Source organism: Anser brachyrhynchus (genome assembly GCF_964034855.1).
Source record: "Anser brachyrhynchus genome assembly, chromosome: 24".
NCBI classification, from domain to species: domain Eukaryota; kingdom Metazoa; phylum Chordata; class Aves; order Anseriformes; family Anatidae; genus Anser; species Anser brachyrhynchus.
In genome coordinates this window covers 565,846-589,166 of record NC_137717.1, presented here as the reverse complement: position 1 = coordinate 589,166, position 23,321 = coordinate 565,846, and the positions used below count along the sequence as shown (strand labels likewise).

General features: G+C 39.7%; 1 protein-coding gene across 4 annotated transcripts in view; it reads right to left on the bottom strand.

Annotated features, from left to right (window-relative positions):
- Positions 1–1,514: 1,514 nt before the first annotated feature.
- The window catches only part of MYOM3 (myomesin 3), a 30,196-nt gene continuing 8,389 nt past the window's right edge, over positions 1,515–23,321 (bottom strand). The window contains exons 6-37 of one of the 4 annotated variants that reach the window (XR_013941811.1): positions 23,191–23,286; positions 22,446–22,534; positions 21,207–21,251; positions 20,862–21,002; positions 19,661–19,822; positions 19,234–19,375; positions 18,943–19,142; positions 18,558–18,611; positions 18,102–18,229; positions 17,020–17,203; positions 15,953–16,127; positions 15,194–15,315; positions 14,329–14,516; positions 14,027–14,153; positions 13,354–13,532; positions 13,163–13,277; positions 12,783–12,939; positions 12,306–12,415; positions 11,765–11,809; positions 11,497–11,633; positions 9,717–9,861; positions 8,406–8,465; positions 7,339–7,406; positions 6,941–7,051; positions 5,996–6,242; positions 5,829–5,867; positions 5,202–5,307; positions 4,225–4,388; positions 3,573–3,609; positions 3,425–3,447; positions 3,279–3,334; positions 1,515–2,205 (exon numbers count right to left, since the gene is read on the bottom strand). Coding sequence is in view for 2 of the 4 variants with exons in the window: in XM_080566913.1 (XP_080423039.1) it covers positions 1,909–2,205; positions 3,279–3,334; positions 3,425–3,447; positions 3,573–3,609; positions 4,225–4,388; positions 5,202–5,307; positions 5,829–5,867; positions 6,198–6,285; positions 6,941–7,051; positions 7,339–7,406; positions 8,406–8,465; positions 9,717–9,861; positions 11,497–11,633; positions 11,765–11,809; positions 12,306–12,415; positions 12,783–12,939; positions 13,163–13,277; positions 13,354–13,532; positions 14,027–14,153; positions 14,329–14,516; positions 15,194–15,315; positions 15,953–16,127; positions 17,020–17,203; positions 18,102–18,229; positions 18,558–18,611; positions 18,943–19,142; positions 19,234–19,375; positions 19,661–19,822; positions 20,862–21,002; positions 21,207–21,251; positions 22,446–22,534; positions 23,191–23,286 (3,790 nt within the window). In the remaining 2 variants the exon portion in view is untranslated. Of the gene's footprint in view, positions 2,206–3,278; positions 3,388–3,424; positions 3,448–3,572; positions 3,610–4,224; positions 4,389–5,201; positions 5,308–5,828; positions 5,868–5,995; positions 6,286–6,940; positions 7,052–7,338; positions 7,407–8,405; positions 8,466–9,716; positions 9,862–11,496; positions 11,634–11,764; positions 11,810–12,305; positions 12,416–12,782; positions 12,940–13,162; positions 13,278–13,349; positions 13,533–14,026; positions 14,154–14,328; positions 14,517–15,193; positions 15,316–15,952; positions 16,128–17,019; positions 17,204–18,101; positions 18,230–18,557; positions 18,612–18,942; positions 19,143–19,233; positions 19,376–19,660; positions 19,823–20,861; positions 21,003–21,206; positions 21,252–22,445; positions 22,535–23,190; positions 23,287–23,321 lie in introns of all 4 variants that reach the window. The other 3 variants (XM_080566914.1, XM_080566913.1, XR_013941812.1) reach the window with 3 other exon arrangements.

Genomic DNA, 23,321 nt, shown 5'->3' with positions numbered 1-23,321 from the left:
GGATAGTTAACAAGAAGGTCAATAAATAACTCGTTTCTCATGAATCTGGAAAATTACTGATTCGTGCAGGCCAACCATGTGCAAGCAAGTGTAACGTTCCTTTTCTTCAAGGACTGGTCATGTACACATCCTAATCTCTGGCTTTAATAAAGTTCATTATTCACACCAAAAAAACAAAAAACCAAAAAAACAGGCTATCTGTTCTAGCTGACCATGCTTGAGCAGGGGGGTTGGACAAGGTGACCGCCAGAGGTCCCTTCCAAACTGAATGATTCTGTGAAATCAAAGATTTAGGTAAAGCTTTTCTAGTCATCTCTCTTCATCCTCCTCTAAAGTCCACTCTTTTCTTTGGGTAGCTAACCATGATACTAAGTAACCCAAAAAGAAATGCTTCTTGCACACACACACTTACGATGGAGTTCATGTGTCTATAAGGTGCCTTACTCTGTAATACCAGTGACAATGCTGTCCCCGCCAGAGTCTGGATCACACTCAAGCTTTTCTTTATTATTATTATTTTTTAAATTCTGATTATGTTATTATTATTGTTATTTTTAAATCAAAAATGCCCATTTTGGAATTGCATAGGACATAGAATAATACCTTGCTGCTTAGGTAGCAAGGATGAGATTCTGGTAATGAATAAGGCTGTATGTATTAGTGGGATGTAACTTACATGGATGTGAAATGCAGGTGTTTGTAATTGGAGTTATTCTAGGACATGATTCATCTGTGTTACCATAGAGCAATGTTAGTTGTGCCGTCTGCTGTTAATGATCAGAAGGGCCTGCTTTTCTTCATTCACCATAGGATGAATCTAGACAATTAGCCAAGGTCTCATTTCTACTGCTATTAGATTTAATAATAAAAGTTATATAAATCTAATTTAATTTTAAGTGGTGTGTGAAATATAACTACCTTTGGTTATATGATCCTCTACAGGATTGCAGTGCTTATGTATGTAGGCACTGGAACAGCAAAGTGTCTCAAATAACTGGGAAAAATACTGTTACTGTTAGGACAGTTTATAGTACTTTGTGAAGCAAGATAAAATGCTCTTTTGCTGAATAAATGACTGTAGCTGTACGGCTCTGTCAGGAATACAATCACTCTTTCTCTCTCCCAGCCATGGTTTTACTGGTAGAAGCTGGGAGTGTAGGTATAGCTTTAGAGCATTTGAGAGCCCACACTTTTTTCTACATTCATAACAGTCCAACATAACTAATAAACATAAAAATTGTTTTATTCTAAAGAATATAGCTGTGCTGTAGGATGGAAGGATCTGGGTCCAACTTTGTGGACTTTCACTCAGTGCTCTTGTGTAAGCATATTACTGCGTGTCAGTATGGAGAGAAGCTGAACGTGTTCCTCTGTGAAGCACCGGGCCTTGTTTTCTTCCCGTATGGCTTAAGTTTGTGAAGGCGAATACTTCAAGACCTTGATTCACACAGTACTTGGGAAAATTCTTCACTTCTAACTCATTTCAAAATGGATGTACTTGAAGACAGTGCTAAGGTGTCAGTCTGGTTATAAGTTTAATAATATAGACAAACATTTCTCAGCTACAAGGTAATCATTAACACATGAGGATTTAATACAAAAAAAAAAATAAAAACAAGAACAAACAACCCTCTACTAAAAGCCTGGTTCTCATGCACGTGAATCCTCTGGTATTTCCCACACAACATAGTTTGCCAGGAAAGAGTTTCTCTGTAAAGTGAGCATGCAAGTGTGCGCATGCACCCACACACAAGTGAGAATTGTTTTCTAGCAACCACCAAAATAAAAATACTAAAATAATACTGAAATAAAAATAGAGATATGAGACTGAATTTTAGGGTGGAGACATTCAAATGAATCCAAAGGAGTTAAATTCCTTTTAAATTCGATGCGATATAGTTGCCTAATTCATTTAGGCTTTCTCATTACAGTTTCCACCTGGGACTTTTCTTCTGTTCCTACGGGTATCTCTCCATGCTTATAGACACTGATAGTAACCTGCCCTGTTTCAGAGCCATATTTGTTCTTGACATAGATGCTGTATTTTCCTGTGTCTTCATTGCAGACTTTCTCTATGGTAATTGTGACAACTGTCCCCTTCACATCCATTTTGTAACGATCTTTAAAGACGATAACCTTCTCGTTTTTGAACCAAGTGATTTCTGGGTAAGGATCTCCAGATACACAGCAAGTTAAACACAGGGTCTATTGTAAAACAGAGAGATTACGAACATGTAATTGAGCAAAGAAATTCAGTTGATGTGAGATTAAGAAAAATAAAAATCAAGATCAGGACAAATCCACAAAGGTTGCTTATTGACTGTATTGTTCATTATATGTCATGTTATGTGTTCATCAAATAGCACACATACTTTTATCTCAGGTCTTTGTTTTATAAACTGAGAGTGATGACTCCTGAAAGATAACTATTATTTAAAAAATGATTATTTTTAAAGTTGTTACTTTGCAATTGCATTTAATTGGCTGTCTAGTTTGTGGCTATAGGAAATTGTGGTCCTTAATTAAATTTTATTGCTGTTCTGTGCAGCTCCTATGGAACTAGAAAATTCTTACAATGGTGACTTGGAGTCACTTTCACAACCTTGGTAATAAAGTGTCAGAAATGACATGAGGCATTTTAAGCACTTAGCAAATTCTTCTAGGTTTTTAGTAGGTGAGATTCCAGGACTGTCCATTTCCTTTTCCTGATATCTTCCAGTATAATCAGGATTAACCTGACTAAGTTCACAGGGCCTGACTAATATTTGTGCTGCTGTCTTTTTACAACTTTCTTACACCATGAAGTGGCACTTAAATAGACACATGGTGAATTTGCAATTACTTTACAGACCTGCTATTTATTTTGCCTGTGTAGTAGTAAAGGGGAATGTGACCCAGAAATGTAAGCATCAAGTTTATATGATGGGAAAAATCAGGATCAGCACTTAGCCCCTAGTCTAATTGTATTTTGTGGGAAGACAACAGAAAGGATCTGACTGGGAAACAGACCTAGAAAACATCTGTTACACCTGTAACCTGATAGAAGATTCTGTGCCAGGGAAAGCACGTGTAAGTGCAGAAGCACATGCACATTTGAAAGCACATCAGCAATAAATGGGACTGACACAAGTGTCACAGAGGGTACCACTTCGCTCCTTCAGCGGTAGTTCTGAAAAGCTCCTGGAACCGTACAGGAGGGAGACACCAGTAGTGTTCTCCCAGCAGTCATTCTCGTGTCTGTGCAAGGCCCAGTTACACGAACAGTTACTCAATATTACCTTGTCCTCCATGATGGTGGCAACATCTGGCAGACCTTGAACAACTCTGGCACGACCTGGGAATAAGCAAATACGACCTTTTAGTTTTACTTATCAGTGTACCACTTGGCTGTGTTTGGCAGAAGGAAGGAAATTCATTTACTTACACTTTTCTGCTACTGCTGCTTCTCTGAAAGTGAAGAGAGAGAGAGGAAATTATAGTGGTTTTATTTATTAGGTATTATATTCTCAATATAGAATATGACGCCTGAAATAGATTAGTTTGGCTGTGAAAATAGTTAGGCAGAAACTTACTTTAGCCTTCTGTGCTCAGCCAGGGCATCTTCAAAGGCTGCAAGGAATGAAATGTTTTTAAGGAAAGTTGCTGTTTATTTCTTTTGACTTAGTAGGTTTAATGTAATGCATCGGGTTTGGAAATACAGGTATTTGTATGCACAGCTACATATAATTAACTATCACTTATACATTATATATGCCTTATGGAAATAAGAATATACTTATAAAGTACTGAAATTAGTGGAGCTTAATATTCCCTTTCCTCAGAAGGAAAAGAATCCTTTGAACTGTTTGGAAAAGCCTTTGTAAACATGAAACAATGTTCTATTTTCCAGGATGCTGCTCGTAAGCTCTGGCAGCCTCGGGGGCATGTCCCGGGAGCAGCTGTCCTTCCACTCATCCTTCCCCCTGCAGCACCTTATGCTCTGGCAGCAAGGTGCCCTAAAGACTTCGGTCCCTTCTGCTGCTCCCTTCTCCTCTCCTCAGGTTTCCTTTGACTTTTATGGGCAGTTCATTGTCTTTCTGAACCCGGTTTCGTATCATGTTGTCATGGAACCAAACCTCCAGCCCAAACACAAGAGAGAGGAATTGCTGCCAGCGGTTTGAAGGAAGCTGGGAAAGCAGCTCAGGTGGATCCGATTCCTGTGGCAGTGCTGTTGACTTAGCTTACCTTGCCCAGACAAGTCCGTTGACAGCTTGTGAGTGTCATTCCCATCAAATAACTCCAGGTCGTATTTTCCCTTATCTGCATCTGTGGGGTTCAGGATGTGAAGCCAGATCTGATTCATTGTGCTCCCAGCTTTCAGTCTGTCACGACTTTCCACTTTCTTCTCCCTAAGCAAACAAATTACATAATTTCAATACTATTTAGCAGAGTTGCATAGAGTGCTAACTTTCTGTTAGTCCTAAACCGGTTAGAACAAGAAGGTGGGAGTCAGGACTTCACTGCTCATTTCATGGAGAGTTATGGACTCACTCATTTGAAAATCTCACTGGGCATCTATCTCTGTGTTTAGGCAGTTTGCCAAAGCTCTACAAACTCTACAAAAAACCTCCTGATTCTTATGGACGAGATTAAATAGGATGTAGGCATCATACGCATTTAGCCTTTAAACATAATTAAAAATTGGCCTCCTTGTGTTTGTCTGTACGAGGTGTGTAATAAAAAGGCATTTCTCTATTTTACTAAGATGTTATGCGGCTAAATTAGCTCATGTTTGGAAAGAATCTTGTAATGTTTGGGAATATTTGTTACTCAGAGTGGGGTAATATGGTTTACGGAAGTATAAGATAGTAGACATAAAGAACTTGGGAAAAAATGACAGCTTCCTTTCCTGTTTGTAACCAAGGTGGCTGTAACTGAGCAGTACCTTAAATTATTATTCTAGTAAAGATGACCGCTTGTAAATATTTCTTCAGTGCTAAGATAAAAATAGCATGACTTGTTTATTTTGGAATTCCCGGACATGATTCAGGATTCAGAGAGAATTGTGGTTTTCCGTCTTTACCCTGATAAATCTCCCATTGCCTTAAAAAATAAGGATTCAGGCCTAAGATGCTTAATTTTTATGATAGACAAGCAACATTTTTATGATGTATAAGCAACAGTACCCCCAGAAGCCTTGAAAATGTCTTTTGGGGACTTACTTGTGATACCAGGTTGTTTTCATGTAGTCTGTGTAGTACTTCACGTCCGTGTAGATTTTGATGCCTTCTTCAGTAGGCTGAATTTTCAGAGGTGAAGCAGAAAGAGCTGATAGTATAATTGAAAGACTGAAATTGAGGCGAATGTCCAAGAATATCTGTGTAATTTTACATGCTATGCAAACAAAATCCCAAGCAATTTCTCTCTGGAGACTGTGACTAGCTGAACGTGGCATTGAATTTTGCCCCATGGAGTCTTGAGTCTTTTAGCCAACAGAGTAGAAAAATGTCAACACATCTTCTGGAGACCCAAAATACACATCACATGGATAAAAACAGTGCAACTTGCTCAAATTCACATAGCAAGTGCTGTGACAAGGAGCAGGCTGCTGGCACGTAAAGGTCACAGGAATAATTTGTAAGTGCAGAGCGTTTTATGTCCCTGGACACACATACTGACCATCCCCACTGACAGTTTAAAGGTGCTTTTGATGCCAAAGAAATATGAAATAGGCCGTGTTGTACTTGAGGTGGTAAATATTGACCTCGTGAGCTGTTTGCTCTGATTGTGGCACCCCATCTTTTCCCCCTTCTGTAATTACTGTATCAGCTGAGGAGAAAGGGACATACCGCTGATCCTGCACAGCTCCTTGAGAAGGTCTTCAAAGGCTGCAAAGACATAGCGGTATTTAACTAACTATACAGTACTTAGCAAATCACATCAGATCTACTAACTTAATTTCATTATGTTTAGAATATATCAGTTATTCATTGTCTTTTTCTGTTGCACAGCTTACCGGGTATGGGGGTTTTGTCACCAATTCATTTATTTTTAGATGCTGAGCATTTTTTACTGTATTTAGATGCTTCTATCTTCCTTAGCACTCAATGTGTGCAGTTAAAAACATGGTAGCAAGTTATGAAATTTGTTTTTAAATCCAAAATGAATCCAGGCAGATGTGTGAATGTGTAATATTGCCATATACAAGGTTCTCTTACATCCTTTTGTGAGATCAAGTTGGGTGTAGTCTTCTCCTCGGTCATCTGAAACAAGGGCTTTGTATTGGCCTTCATCTGCTTTGGTTATCTGGCAAATACATATGTACATATATAATAATAAAACAGGACAAAACTACAACAAAACTACAACAAAAAAGGACAATAGAATTTTCACATATCATTGAAATAAGGCAGGATTTGGAAAAGGCAGAGAGCTGAGATTTTCATCTTCCCTGGACTGAGGTTGGACTGATCAGAAAGGATGGCAAAAGAAGAAAGCGGGATTCAAGTTAGCCATGCAGAGATCGCACTAAAACTCTGCACCACCAAGCTCCCTTTCCTCAGCTGTACTCCCCTGAGGCAGAGTTAAGACTACAGTGGGCATTAGCTCAGCGTGTCTGGCCTTCTCTGCAGGTTACGCCTTAAATTTCATTCAGTCATTTCAGTAATGAGCACAGTAACTTTTTTTTTTGACTAAAGTTTGTCTCCAGAATGGGCAACCAATCTTGCTCAGAAAACCTGCAGAGCCCACACTTCCTTTTTAGCCACTCTCAGAACTCGTTAAACTTTTAACAGGCACTCACTGCTAAAAACATCTAATTTCTAATTCAGCTGGCTATAGCATTAATTCTTCTTTCATTTAGTGGGCACTACCCAAAACACAAATTGAATGTTAAGTGCAAGATAACCCTGTGTTTGCACGTTGACATGACTTCCAATGCTTCTGCTTTTTTGTTTTTCACCTTTTTAACACGAAGAGTTCCTATCCCAGTCTGTGGATCAAACACGCCACCTGTTCGTGTTTTCTTATTGAAGAACCACTGGAAGCTGGTGTCCTTTCTCAGGTTCGTTGCCTGTTTAAAGTCAAGGTTTAGAAGTCAGGTTCCCAAGCGTATTTTATTTCTGAATGCCAATATGCCCTAATGCAAAACGTCACTTGCATTACAGGATTGGTGTAGAATTCTGGAAATTTCCTTCTTTATTGAAAATTCTGTCCAAGATATACTATCTCTTACCCTTCATTGGTCTGCAAATAACCATTTAAAGGAGCATTGTTTGTTCCCATCCCTTACATTTCACATCTAAAATTTAATGCTAAAGGAATTCAGGCTGTGCAGTTGCATCACATAGATGTATGTACCTTGCAGGTAAGGAGTACTTCACAGCTCTCGGTAACCTTCCATCTCAAATTCTCTATAAAATATGGGCCTATAAAAGAAAATAAGTGTTTTCTGCTGTACAGTTCCACAGCTCCTAATTAGCTACAGAAATGCCCCCCTCTAGTGGTGAATCCCAGCAGTGCTGCTCCTTGGGAGCGTTTCATGCTTTTTAGTTTTGCATGCATCAGGCACCACAGTTCACAGCACACAATTTTTGCTGCTCTTGTAATGTCCTAAGGCAACAGATCTTATGTTTGTTGAGGAATCATACCTTAAAATGATGTTAGTGTTGATGCCTAAGCAGTCCTTTACTTAATGACTACTTTGCATGAAGTCAGTGTGGGAGATGAGAGATTTTCTGAGCGAAGTGCAACAGAATAAACAAGCTGTATACTTTCTAATTTTCTTCCTGAATATTCCTGTAGGGGCAAACTGAGGGGCAAGTTGCTTTATACACAGCTTAAACTTATACTGGTCATCTCTGAAGACAGACAGCTGCACCCATAGCCCTCTCTGGTAGGGCAGTTGGTGGTGGTGGATACTTGTATCCCAGTTAGAAGGGGATGATCGGCTTTCCAACTGTAATATTTTTTTCCTCTGAAACTGTTTTATAAACTTTCTTATCCATGAATGTAAGATGGGGGATAAAGTGAAAGTGGGACGCATGGATCTTTTTAAACACGTCTAGAGAACCTTGTTTTCTACAAGGAAAGTGAATGGGTATTAATTACAATATATATATTCAGACTGGACAATTTACAAAAATAAGAAATGTTCTGTGTTACAGTACCGGCTCAGAGAACCTATACTGAGTATTGTGGCTAGCATGGCTAAAACTAATTTTAAGAAAATATTTTCTTTTTCAAGAGTTGGGGCAGAGTATCTGAAAATAAGGAATTTTATCCCCGTGTATTAATCAGCTTAAATAATACACTTAAAGAAGTTGATAAAGAAAAGTGTTTAGAGCACTCAGTAATATGGCTTTGCTCAGGTTTTGCCACCCTGTTGGCACAGCTCTGGTAAGTCATTAACCTTCAGCTTATCTTACCCTGCTTTTTCTTCCACTCTCTCCGTTTTGCATCAGCCTCCTCTGCAACTTTAGCAAAACCTGTAAGAACAGTAATTGTCAAAGTCAACAAAAGAGCCTGTTTCTTACTATAACACTAGAGATTTCTGGTTGCAAAGGGTGTTACCATAAGAGCTGTGATACATGTTTATAAGGTATCTCTAGTGCATCAGTTACCTCTGGCCTCACTGAGAACCTTGAACAGACCAGCACCATCTTTTTTTGATTGTACTGGTTGCTGAGTATGTGATATTTATTGTCATGAACACAGAAGGGTCTTTGGAGACCTGAGCATTATGCATTTAGGAAATCAAACAGGACTTTTGACCATACAAAAATATAGGCTAGAAACCCTGAAATTAAAATGTTTTAAAAGTAGGAAACACAAAGGAAGGCAGAGAGGATAAAATTTACCTCACTTTTAGACAACTGTATGTAACATGAGGTTTTTCTACTTCTTTCATCATCAGTAAAGAAAAATGTGCACTTACAGAGCACAAGTCAAGCTCATTTTGTATTCTGAACTTAACATGTGCTGGATCACCCCACAAGAGTCTGTTTCTCTCTGCTGGTTGTACAGGGAGTCAAGTGGACGTGACATTTGTACAGACACTTTCTGTTCACAGAATGTGGAAGCTTTGTAAGGTTGCTTGAAATCATCAAACTGCTTGCAGGAACAGAAAATGGAGATAGACAGTACGTGGGGAAGTATTTGAATGCTAATCTTGTTGCTTCCTATTTTTAATTTATTAAAGAGCCTCCTTGTACTAGCACGTACAAGGACCCCGCATGTTTCATGTTTATCTTTCTTTGTTGCTTGGACTTGCCTTCAGGACAATCGACACTAGTTCCTTTATTGCATTCAGTTTGATGCAACTGACCAGCTGTTAAATACACTGAATTTTCAACCTGATCCTGTCCTGAAATAAATAGGTACGTATCATAATACTTGCCATACAGTTTGCTGCCAAGATACAGACAGTTTGACATAACAAGATAATAATGTAAAACATTTGGAAACAATAACTAAACTAGATTCACTAGATGTTTTACTTTAGCAGATCATTTTTATCATCAGGGACCCTATTTGTAAGACCAAAAGCTTCAATTTATGTTAAAGAGAAATACAGATTATTTCTTACGCAGTTCATGGACTTTCAATGTATGCTAAAATTTGTTCTCCACATTCCCAGTGTGCCAGTATAGCTGTCAGAAATACTTGAGGTCCTTAAGTGCCTTGAAAAATTTCCACTCGGCATGGCAGTCTATATTTGATACTGAATTTCCACTTACGTTCATCCAAAAGAACTAGGGTGAATTGATTTTTAGCTTTTCCATCTTGCAGCTGGGCTGTGTACATCCCTTTATCATCATCACAGAAATTCTGGATTATCAGTTCTACCAGACCTTTTCCTTTGACAAAGTTTATTTTATGTGTCTGTGTAAAACAAAGCAAATATGATAAATTAAATAGCTTTTCCACAGAGGAACAGTTCCAAGGCTAGATCCTGGCTCAACATCTTTCACAAGACACTCAGACATCAGACAGTCCCATTATGTATGTATCCTCATGTATTTCCCTCATCCTACAGGTATAATGAGGCCAATGCACTCTGGTATTCTGTATTCTGTAATTCATCTATTCTTTGTTTGTGCATTTAGGCATAGCAGAATTGCAGGCAGCAGAACTTTTCTCTGGGAGAAAGTTTCTGTTAAAACCACACAACACAATGCATTCTTTCTTGTTGTGTATTACAGACTTTTCAACTTGCCAGGATCTCTACGATTTTTAGTATAATGAAACTAATCACATATTTGGGCAATTATAAGTAATATTGCCACCCTCTGACACCGTGCAACCACTACTGAATCTTTTACACACACACCCCAAAACCTGCCAGACACTTACATGCAAATACCTTAAATGTAAATACCATCGTTATGCCTCACCTCATTGTTTGCTCTAGGCAAATATTATTGTTACAAAGAGCTTGGCAAACACTTTGTAATCACGCATTACTATGTCAGTTCTCCAGTGTAGAAAAGGCAGTTCTTATAATAGAAAAAAGTCTTCAGTAAATTAACTACACATTGCTTTAAAAAAACAGCCCTCCCCCCAAAACCAGGAACCATTGCAATAAAGGCTCTGAAATTCTTTGGAGTACTCCTAGCCCTTTGTTGTATCTGCGGTGTTTTTTTGTTTTGTTTTGCTTTTTTGTTATCTTGGCATTGCTATGCTGCGTTTTAACTGACAGGCACATGATTTACGTCGTTCTTCATTCTCAACTGTTGTCCACTCTGCTCCTGTCATTCCAAATGCTTTTTAAATGTTAAAATATTAACTTGATATGGAAGACAAGGAAGAGGCTAGAACTCTTTTTTTAAAATATATCAGAAGGTAGGAGTGTATTGTAACATGTGATGCAGTGTTATTTCCAGTTATTTCCAGAGAAATAAATCACTTTCATCTGCTCTTAGAATTCATTATCCGTATGCAGTTCAAAGAGAGAGGGTGGATACCTTGCAGCTTTGCTTGTTAAAGTAGAAGAGAAAATATCCTGCCTCATTGTCGGAGATGGTATATTTCTTTACCATCCTCTTAAATGAGTTCAGATGGTTCACTAAGAGAAAGCTCTCGGTCCTGCACAGGTGCATCTAGTATCAGATGAATGGGACATGGATGGGCTTTGCTGGAAAAGCCATGTGTAAAAGGGAAGTCTGCTGCAGCACGGTTGACAGAGGCAGCTTCTCACAGTGGGAGGAACGCTGGCTAAGGAGGTGTTCTCTGCGTCTTACCACTGAGGTTTCTGCTGGCCATAGCACTGAGGAGGACTGCCCTGTCTTTAACTGAGCGTCAGTCCTGTGGCTGTGTATGGTACTAAGGCCGGACAGCTTGAGAATCAGACAGTTGGCTTTCTGCTTATGCACAGTGGGAAATCAAGGCACAGACCCTCCCAAAAACACACATCAAAATGTCTGATGGTAATTTAGAAAGTGTGGGACGTGCCCAGTTGGTCTATTTCCCTGTTCAGCAAGGGGAAAGTAAGTCAGAATTAAAAATACCCAAACGTACTGGAGTACTTGTAAGCTCCTTCTCATTGAAGATTAAATGCAGTTCTGCGTTTGGTGACAGCTTTTCAACCTCCAGCCACAGCCGCACTTCTCCCTTCTCCAGGACATCAATGTTCCACCCAGATATCAGCTTTATCACTGGAAAACAAAGAGAACCGCCAAGGGGAATTCATATATAAACCACAGAACTTGGCTCAGCCAGGATTATGCCAGAGTTCCCCTTTCAGAATCTATATATATGGTAGTGGCCTCAGCCTGGTTCAACTTACACGGGTTCCTGATTTCATGGCTACGTTTCAGTAACTTGTCCAGGTCTGAAATGCAAAGAAAAAGAAATCATTGAGATTAGTACAACGAGGCCAAATCAAAATCATTATATCAATTGGACTTAATTTGTCAATGAGCTTTGTTTACGTCAAGAAGAAGATAATAAGTACAAGACATTCCATAGCAGGGAGGGCCTGAAGTGGTGGTGAAGACAATTCTTACTTATGTCCAAACAGAATGTTGGTTCTATCAACTTGAGAAATATTTTAAAGTTTTAAATAACTGTGATAGTGTAGCTGTGTGTGAAATCTGAACTCTAATGGAAAAATGACCTTCCAGGACCGTGGTATCTTTTTGTAGGGGACTGGAAAAGAAACTGCCCTTTGGCCTTCAGGGAATGAGAAACATCTTTCTAATGATACCCCTATCATTAAGTGACATCAGTCACTTTCTATTCCTTTAGGAGAAGCTTTCCTCCAAACATCTCATACTAGAAAATTATGGCACATTAGATTTTGGTGCTTGTTAATAATTAGTTTTTACCTTCTTTCGTTAAAGTGCAGCTGGCAGAGATATCTTCATCTACATCTGTGACCTCTACTGAATATACTCCCAAGTCCTTTTCTGATGGGTCTGTCAGTATAAGCTTAGATCTTCAAAGTAATAATAGAAAAGAAATATATTTTTTAAAATTTATGATTTTTGTAAGAGAATACAATACATTTGATACATCTAGAACATCACATATATGTGACACTGAGAAGCAAGGCAAAAACATTAACAATATAAGGGATGTTGTTTCCCTTCTGTGACCTGACCATTTCCCTGCCTGCCCCATTGCATAGACAGCAGAGCTGGGAAGAGATTTGCAAAAGAGAGGGGGAGATTTGCAAAAGTTCAACAGTTTACTTGTATATTGGGAGGAGAGGGAAACATTTGCCCTCACATTTTCTCTGTGTTTAAGGCATTCTTTATTCCACAGTCCACAATTCATTTTCTCAGTGTGCATAAGGTACTCACTTATTGCCCTTCTCTTCAGTCCGAACTCTGTCAGCATCTGGTGGTCCTTCATAGTCCTTTGACCAGATAAATTCAGAAGAGTCATTCTTCTCAGGAGCTTCAAAAGCCATATAAATGAGACCCTCTTCATCAACCCCAAGTTCAATTTCATTTGTGCCTGTATGACAAAAGTAAGCAATCAAAGGAAAAAATATAACACTGCAAAACATTCCTTACCGAAACAGGTAACGTCTGGACATCTGGCTTAAAGGCTAGAGAGTGTACAGCTAGAGTAAATTCATTTGGGCAGATTAATTTGTTAATCTTTATTTTGACTCAGGCTTTTTCTTGCTATGGAACATGTAGCTAATATTTAAAATCTCACCACTTTAGTTTCATACCAGGCTTGGTTTTAGCCACCACAGGATCCGAGGGGAGTGAAGGGGGCCCAATTCCAGCCTTGTTCAGTGCTCTTACTCGGAAAATAAAGCATTTCCCTGTCTCTAGATCTGAAACCTGTAGGAACCAGTGACAGGAATTAACATAAGGCTGAATGAGAAGCGACATTTGGATAGTAAGTGCACATACAGACCTTCATGTGAGTGGTGGCTACGGACTGCTTGTTTATCTGCTTCCATTCCTCTGACCCTTCCTCACACACATCCACGTAGTACCCTGTAACTGGACCTGCGCCTGTGTACAGTGGGGCTTGCCAGTGTAGCATCAGAGACGAGTCTCTTACTTCGGTGAACTTCACATCATAAGGAGGGCCTGTCCGGAGAAGAGTGTGCTGTCAAGCAATAACATTAAAAATGCAAGCAGGTGCACATCATTTGAGTTTGAGATCAGAAAGCAGAGCTTTCTGTTAACAAGTGAAGAGTGGGCCCACTGGTGGTGCTTTCTATGCTATTCAACCGTTGAGGCTCTAGAACCATAGGTTCTAGGAAAAAAAAAAGCATACATCAGCTGGTTTGATGTTATGTGCTCTGGTGTAGTATACAAAGATGTTAAGGTATTTGATCCAGATTATTCATTCTCTGGAAACAATATTATTAAAAATACCTTGCTGCTAGATGTGTGTAATGCAGAAATAATATGCTACATCTGAATCAGAAGATCCCCAGAAGTGTTTGTGTGCATCTGTACACTGGGACCCAGCCTTGCACAGATTTAGTCTTCAGAAGTCCCTTGGAGTCACAGAAGAGTGAGAAGATAACTGGTGTACCTGGTAATACTTTTCTGCCTGTTCTTTTTGTGAGAGGTACCTGGTTCTGGCATTGTCCATTCCTCACACTTGAACGCGTCGCTGGGTTCAGACACTTCCCCAACACCAGCCATGTTCACTGCACAAGCCCGGAATTCATAGAGGTGACCTTCCTTGAGGTTGCCAACCTTTGGGTTCAGAAGCACAAAGAGATTATTGGCGTGGCCTTGCACGGTAGCAGTCTTATGAGGCATGAGGTAAGTTCTGGACTAGAGGAAGTAGAGGAGAAGCAGCTCATCTCGTGTTGGAGCTATGGTTCCCACTACATGTAAGGAAGGACAGTATTATATCTGAAATTAATACCGTGTAAACTCGTTGGGGAATTGGCTGAATATTGACTTCATGCCAGTCGAGTTCAGACGTATCGTGCTGATCTAGGAAGTAGCCCAGAAGCTTTGTTCCTCCTCGGCGCTTCGGGGGCTTCCAGCCGATGGTCATGTCGCTCTTCCCGCAGCTCAGCAGAACAAACCCGCGGGGCGCAGACGGCCGAGCTGCGCAGCAAAGGGAGGGGGGAAGGACAGCGGTGTTCAGTGCGGGCTTGGGCTCTGGGGACTAGGGAAGGAGGTGTACGTATTGGACAAACCAGGGTGAGGAAAGCCCTGTGTGTGCAGATCAGATGTGATGCTATTTATATTAAGGCCCTTTAATACCACTTTTACAGCATGAAAGGATTTAGAAGTGAGTGGATTCTTTTTCAGATGCCACAAGAAAAGTCACGGAAATGTTTCAGGGTGTTTCTTGCATGTTGCTTTATGTTTTGTCTGTTAGAAAAGATGGACAGAGTGAGTCGGTATAAAGGTGAAGGCTGAGGGTCGGCTACTGTCTTAACGTGGTGGGCAGGTCTTTGTAATTGCTTTGGAGAAATTCACATTGCTGATTTCAAGATACCAGCATAACAGTGCACTTAAAACATTCACTTGTACCAGTACCAAATGAATACTGTAAGCGTTAACACACTCCTTTGCCAAAATGCTAATTAACTTTGCCCACCCCTGACATGTATAATTAGTAACAGAACCAGTGGGGTGCAAGAAAATCCGTTCCCTCTTGCTTTTGTTTGCTTATCTGCTCACTGTTATTACCACTGTGTGTCATAATAGCTTTGTATGATAGATACATCTTGGAGGGGTTTATTTTTTGTGTGTATGTGCATGTATATACTATTTACCAATAGCTGGCCTGACAACAATAGGATCCGTCTCTGGTGAGCTGTCGCTTAGTCCTGCCTCACTGACAGATTTCACACAAAAGACATACTCCTTTCCAGGCTGCAGCCCAGGAACAGTAAATCTAGGAGAGAAAATAATTATGTTTGTGTCTGACTCTTCAGAGTACAGGTAAACAGTCCTCTGAACAGACAGCAGTATATTTTAATAAGGCAATGTTCCTTGCAAAACCATTATTTGCCGTTACAGATTAAAGAGCACTGTGCCACGTAAAATGGCTACCAATAAATCGGACAGTAAGTATAGATTAGATACCAAGAGGTGTCATGCTGCTGTCTGGCACTGCCAGTAGAATAAATAGGACTTCTAATGGACTTTTTTGTTGACATGTGGCCCCCACAGTTACAGAGGTTTTCTGAATCCTGTGTGTGAGTGACACCAACTTACTCTCTGGAAAGGAAGCAAAAAAATGGAATGTGGTTCTGCTGGTCATGCCACAAGGTCTGTCTTCTGCAGACTTAGAGCCTGAAGATACACACAGACCTTGCTGTCAGTCTGGCTTTGGATGTAAAAGTAAGACTGGGCATTTCAGCATGTGAGCAATACTTAACGCTAAAAGAGGACGTGGCGTTTGCGTGTGTGCATGCCTGTGTATGCAGAGAAGGAAGTTCTTTTTTTATCTGAAATATGACTCCGGCCATACACAGGAATCCAAGCTGGCACCCTGTCTTCTCTCAGTGCAGTATAATAGCTGAACTCACTCATTACATGTCACGGGCTTATTATTGACGGTTTGCCATCCTTCTGTCCCAGTTTCCCGACAATATATGTAGTAGCCAAGAGGCTCCAGACCATCCTTTAACTTATCCCACTGCAAAACAACAGATGTCTTGGTGTCTCTGAAAGCTAAAACCTGAGAAGGTGGTGGCAGAGTAGCTGCAAAAGAAAAAATGAAAACAGAAAAATAGTTGTATTCTTAAAAACTTATAAATTCAAAGGTTTTCATAAGTGAGTTGAGCTGTATTATTTATTCACCTTTTCCAGAGCTACACTTTCAAATTAGAGCAAAATACCATAGACATTGTCCTGGTCTACAGCCTAAATGTTTATGTTTGGGTTTATGACTCCTTATACTTCTTTGCCTTATGGACCATAGATTTCTGCACGTACACCTATGTAACCTCTGAAGCAGAGGAGAAATGAGACTCATATATTAACTCTTATGTGACTCTGCTGTGAAATGGGACCTGCTTCACTCTTGACAAAAAAGGACAGCATTAATGAACACTAGTGCAGCTTTAATATGAGGATATATAAGAGAAAGAGCTAGTCCTCTCTGTGTAACGGAAACATGTGCATGGGTCTTTGCATCTCTTACTGTTGTCATGTCATTCCTGGGAAGAAAACAGAACAAATCAGCCCTTCAGGGACTGCTCCTTACTCTGAAGCCCCCGAGACAGGTTCCTTCAGCAAGCACAGCTGTATCGTTCCTTGTGACATGGGCCTGTGCAGCCTCTTTTTTTTTTTTTTTTTTTTTTAGAGTGCTGGAAGAATACTTGGATTAATCACAGGCTTCAACTGTCCCTTAATTAAATGTAATTCTCCCATATTGCTTGGTTAGATTTACACTGCACTGACCAACTGCAAAGTAATTAAACAAGGATTTAAGGCATTAAGAGATTTCCTGATATCAAAGCAACTGCTGTGTAATAATATAACATGAAGTTTAAAGGAAGCAGGATGGGGGCAGGGGGAACCCACACATTAATTTCATAGTACATCACCTTTTCCATATCATTAGTGTAGTGCATATTAGTGAAATAATTACCCAGTTTTGCTCCAGCAGTTATGGGTTCACTGGGCAGGGATGGCTCACTGATTCCGTACTTGTTAACAGATCGCACGCGGAAGCGGTATGATTTTCCCTTAACAAGATCAAAGAGTGCAAATCTTGGGGAATTAACTGGCATATCCAGATTAACCATTTGCCAGGAGTTGCTGCCTACAATCGACTGTAAAGAAAAAGGTGATGATTTACAACTTGTGAAAGCTTAAAACCCTCCTGAGGAATAACAAAGTCAATCTTCATGGCAAAATAATAAACCAACCAACCAACCAAAAAAACAAAAACAAAAACAAAATATAGATGATACACTTCTTCTTGATAAACTTAAACTTTTCTTCCATGGCAACAGAGGGCCCCTTTGCAACAAAAATGGTACAGCAGGTGGGAAACGAGTACATATAGAAGGAAATTGGTAGGAGATACTAATTAACTAGCAAAGGGGTTAGAGGGGAGCAGTAAAGTGAACTACTGTGCAGTTCTTCATGGCTCTTCCCCTCCTAGGGGCCCATAAGGCCTGAACACTCTTCCTGTTAAAACTCCACTACCATTGTATGGTGTAAAACTCACTAATTTATTCTTTGCTAATTGTTGCTATGTAAGTTGGTGTCAGAGTCAGGATCATGGCTCTAGTAAGCTGTGGAGCTGGAGAGAGGCCGAGAAAGTCATTGCTGACTTGGTTCTGCAGTTCCCTGCGCAGTGAGCAGTGCTGGCGAAGCAGAAGCAGCTTCCCCTTAGAGCAGCCTTTCAGTGTGTCTCATTCCAGTAAGGGACTGACCACGTTTTCAAGGGAGTAGGGTGATTCAGCTCCTTTGCCTCCCTTCTTCTACTTTGTGCCAAGGTTTTCAGGAAAAACATGATTGTATTTTTTTTTTTTTTTTTAAGATGGGAGGAAACCTCTCCCTTAGAAGCAGTGACTTAAATTATTTTCACTGACTACTCTAAGCATCCACCAGCAGTTATTCATGGTCAATAAATATTGGCCTGTGCTATAGGCCATATGAGAAATAAACAGTTCTATTCAGGAGTAGCAGCAGTTTCCCTTCTATGTGATATTATTTTCTTACCTTTTCCACGTAGTAATTCAGTGGCTCTCTGCCTCTTGGGTCTGGTTCATCCCAGGCCAAAGCCACATAATCTTCTCTGACCTCACTTGCATGAACATTGGTGGGTGGCAAAGGAATTTTAATGTGTCCTATGGGAAGTCAGAATAGAATATGCTTTAGTTATAATGTAGCAGAAAAGTGTTCTTTTAAAACAGATTATGTTTTCCCACTGTAAAGTAAGATTTTTTTAGTATAGAGGAAGAGACTTTGCTCAGTCAGATAGTGACTGGATGAGGGGGAATGGTTTTAAACTAAAAGAGGGGAGATTTAGATTAGACATTAGAGAGGGTAGTTTCCATTCCTTGTGCAGCTTGCAGTTATGTTTTCCCATATCCTGAGTCATGTTAGTACTGATCTCGTTGTTCTATAACAATCATTTCTCTCTGAGACAATGGCTCAGTATAAATTTGAACGTACCTTCTAGGTCATCCTTGAAAATTTCTATCTTCCTGCCTTCGTCATATGGAATAACTGCAATGTTAACAGGACAGTGTTATCCAGTAAGAGATACAGAACTGTGTCAAAATGCTTGGAGCTTGTCAGAAAAGACAGAGATCAGAACTGTGTAATTTAATTATATAAATAGTTGTATACATTTCATCACACATTTAATGAAATGTCCCGTGTGGTTGATCTTCTCTGTTTCAGAATAGCACTGAGGTGGGTTCAGCAAATGCACAGCACGGCAGTATGTTGCAATGATGTTTGTGGGAATGAGGAGAAGCTGGACAAACTGCATTCGTTTATACCTGCAGCCTCGCATTGTACTTACAGAGCACATTTTCCTGGTTTCAGTACATACCCGTCACTCTCTTGTCCTTGCTGGGGTCATACGTTGTAACTGGAGCACTGGTTTTTGAAGGATGACTGATGCCTGCTTTATTGACAGCCTTTACTCGGAACTGGTATGTCTGTCCTTCAGCGAGGCCCAGGACCGGGTATCGGCAGGTTTTCACAGGCTTGTCATTGCATGGGACCCAGTCCTCTGACCCGGCAACACACCTGGAAAGGAACACAGCCCGTGGAGTTCCTTCGGGTTTTGTCCACAACATAATGATGAGCTTTCTTGCTCTGAGATGGCCAACATACAGACCTTTCAATAAAATATCCAAGGATTGGGCTTCCTCCATTATCACTGGGGGCTACCCAAGAAAGAATCAAGCAATCTTTATTTATGTCATGGCATTTCACATTGAGTGGGGATCCGGGTGCACCAGCTGTTTCTGCTGCAGCATCTATAGAAACAGCAAGTTACAGTGGTTAAGGTTTTTTCCTTCTCTGTACTAAAACTTGTACTCAGTAACTTGATTTTAAGTGTGCAAAGGCCTACATCTCAGTAATGCAAGTCATATATTCTAGAACCTTAATCACAATTGAAAACAGGATTTGGACATCCTGTTAGTTGTACCCATGCACATAATTGAGACACGTTTTCTTGAGACTGAGGCTGTGAATTCCTTTATGCCAAGATATGAGGAAAGGAGCTTCTTGTTCTAAGTAGGACAGCATCCTGGTAATACCTCTAACAAACACGTAAGTGGTCTGCTCCTTATATCCATCCAGTGAGGGGACGCGGATAGTGTAAAATCCCTCGTCTTCTTTGTGAGCACATGACACTGTCAGAGAAGCTTCCCGGTCTTGGTACTTTAATTTCTGACATTCTGAGTTCTGCAGCAACTCACCTGTGAAGCATGAAGAGGGTTAAAGGATCTCCACCTGAACTGGTGGAGTGAGGATCACTGTATTTCCAAATGTAAAAACAAAACCAAGAATAACAACAAAACAGAGCAAGAAAAGGGGTCTGCGAGACAATTCTGCTACTATGATTGTTGTGCCTCTGAGATACAGTCCTGGACTCTGATCCTACTTTGTGGCTATCCCTCTGTGTTCTCTTTGTACACAAAACACAGTGCAAAAAGCGTGGACCTTATCCTGAAGAGCTTGTAATCAAAGCAATAAAGAGTAAATAAAATGGAGCTTTAAACAAATCAGTGAGTAAAAGGTGTTCTTCACGCCAGGTAACTGGATGCTCTGAGGTCTGCCAAATATTTTACCATCTCTGCCTGAGAATGCATTACCATGTAGCCTGCAGGATCTTCTGCCTGAGTGGCCCTCAAAACCAGCAAAGCAGGATGGCACATGCTGTGCATTTTGCACATATTTATCAAATCCGGAATTGCTCAGAAATACAAACTATAGCCAAATTCTCCTCAGATCACTAAAACTCAATAGGTCCTGTTATTTTTGTGGCTGATTATGGTATAAGCTCTGCAATGGTAAGAGGCATCTTAATATGTTGCCTCTGCTTTCCAAAACTTAATAGCACACAAAGAATTACCAGTCTGGCTAAGATGGACATCCTTGTCTGGCAGCAGAATAACAAAGGATAGCCAGAAGGTGTTTTTTTCTCCGTCTTTTCAGTGACTTAACAGCAAACACTTTGAGCTACCACTGTATAGAACTATGGCTCTTAAACTATTCTTACAAGCAGAAATAAGTCATTACCTCCAAACCATTGTAGTGCTGTCATCCTTTTACAAGTGAGGAGAGCATGCCAATTAAATAATAGCACCTATTGCTTGAGAAGAGCTGAGAGCAGCTCGTGAATCCAGAATTCTAATTATCTTCTGTAAACATTAGATCACAGCTGTGAAATTAAATGGTATATTCAGATGTGTATATGTATACAAGCTTATATGAGCTTAGCTATTGAATACAAACCATCTCTGAACCAGGCAATGTCTCGTTGGTGTTCAAGTAAATCAGAGGAGAAGTAACAGGAGAGGGTGAATGGCTCCTTCTCTCTTGAAAATAAGGGTTTCATTGAAAAGGCAAAATCTGCCTCTCTGGCAATAAGGGATCCTATGAAATTAAAACAAAATTCAGCATGAGCGAGACTTCACAGAGTCTTCTTCCTTGTAGCTTTTTTTATTATATTAAGAGTGGTATCTGAGCCTTGCACTTTTCATATGCAGTCAAGCTAATAGGAAAAACTATAGCTCAGAAAAACCAGCTTGCTTCAGGATATAAAAGTCAAAGCAATAATAGTAACAGCTGTTTACTTACTTCTGTATATTTCTGAATCAAATCCCGACTCTTTCCCATAATATTCTATAAGACAAGAAGGAAATACCCTTAGGAAATTTCATGCCAGTGTTTATCTTCCACTCAATGATATCAGCACATTTTAAAATAAAATTCTTGAGACACATTCTTCTGTGTGTATATGCAGCTCCAAATGGTATTCAGATGTGATCAAAATACAGCATGCAAAGAGTAAGGATGATAATAACATAACCCATAACAGAGCCAAGAATGTATTACAGCACCACCAACAAATACACTATCTAAACCAAAAAAGACCCCTTCTGTCTGAAAAAAATAGTTGAGCTGGCTTTGCAGTTCATTCAGCCAGACACCTGTCTTAGCATGACCTGTGAGGTCTCCAAAGCAAACCTCTTCACCTCCTGTCACCATCTGTTACCATTTAAATTGCTCCCTGGACCCTCAGTCCCACTGTAGGCATTTAGTTGTCTGCAATTCTGTAGGTCTTTTTTTTTTAAAATGACAAAATTGTTATCTATATGTGTTTAGATAGAGAGAGGAAGTATGAGCAGCTAAACTAAGATCCTGTGAGACTTCATTGCATATTTCTTAAAGCTTGATATAATTTCCATTTTTAAGTAGTGGTGGTTTACTTTTTTCACCACGTCTGAATTTGGCTTGTGCCAGACCCCAGACAGTCTATGCCAGTTACTGTATTTGCTCCTGGTGATTACTGATTTGAGAGAGGGGTACGGTATTCCATGCAATATTGCACCAAGAGATCCCCATTAAAGTCACAGCAAGTGTTAACCAATTTCTTTCTTAACTTTAGAAATGCAAGAGACTCCTTCTAATCCTGTTATGTATTGGAGGCATTGTGTATGTTTGGCTGTTTTACATCAGTCCAGAAAAAATAAGTATCTAAATTCAGTACTATTTCAGCGCAGTAGAAAGACAGCTGTGTCCACATGGAATCTGAAAGATTTTGCCTGAGACCAAAAGTGACTGAGAAAGGGAAGCTGTTTTAACAGCCATTACATATTGGTTGGCGGTTGCTAAAAATTAGTTTATTCAGCTATGCTTTTCCCTCACTAATAAATTAGAGGAATTTTCCTAGCTTATTGACAGAGTTCTCACTTCTTTCTCTGTTTTTCCAGAGTGCCTTTTTTTTTTTTTTTGATATAAGGTATAGCATTGAAACTATTTTGAAGAGTCTCAAGGATTTGAAAATTTAAAACTAAGGAAACATTTTCTACTTACTCCTGACAAGCACTGTAGCAAATGAGTAAGCCTCGCCGTACTGATTCTTAATTTCAACACTATATTCAGCAGAGTCTTCCATGGAGCATCTGAAAAAATATTTCCCCTTCATTTTAGGTTTCAGTCATTATTCGTACTTTACAGGACAAAAGTTAGAAGCAGATAGTTGCTTTTCATCAAGAAAGTGTTTTTCCTTCTGATTGCAGATATTTCTTATACTTTGTTTTTTGTATGTTTGTTTGTTTTGTTTGTTTGTTTTTTAATACACACGAGCAGAAGATTTCACATTAGGAGCAAGCAAAAGACCTGTAGAACGCTAAGCTCCAGTGAAGATATGCAGGAATATTTATCACCTGTATAGCTCACAGGGTTGTTGAGCTAATGTCATTTTGATTACCTTGATCAATTGATCAATGTAGCAATTCACATTGGTATGTTTGCTTGTGAAGTGCTCCTAATGTGCAGGGCACTACCCTTAATGACAATGTTCTGGCCATGCCTAAAAAAAGGAGTAAAAATTAATAAGGCTGTAAGATTTTTGTAAAAAAAAAATTAAACCTTCTGAACCATTGATATCACTCACTAATAGCAGCGGCTTAGCTCAAATACAACACACTAAAGTCAAGCAGGGTCAGATGCCAGAAGAATTATCCTTTTTGTTTAGCATACACAAACTGGATGTTTCAGGAGAGCAGGTCTTACTCAACTGAAAAAAACACCTCACAGACGAGAGTATATACATTACCTGCTGATGTGCAGGGTCAACATCCCAAACTTGTTTTTTATCTTGTATTTTCCTGCTGGGGCTAGGCGAAGATCGATAGGGATTCCGTTTTTATACCTAGTTTAACACAAAGGTGACACAAAGGTGCTGAG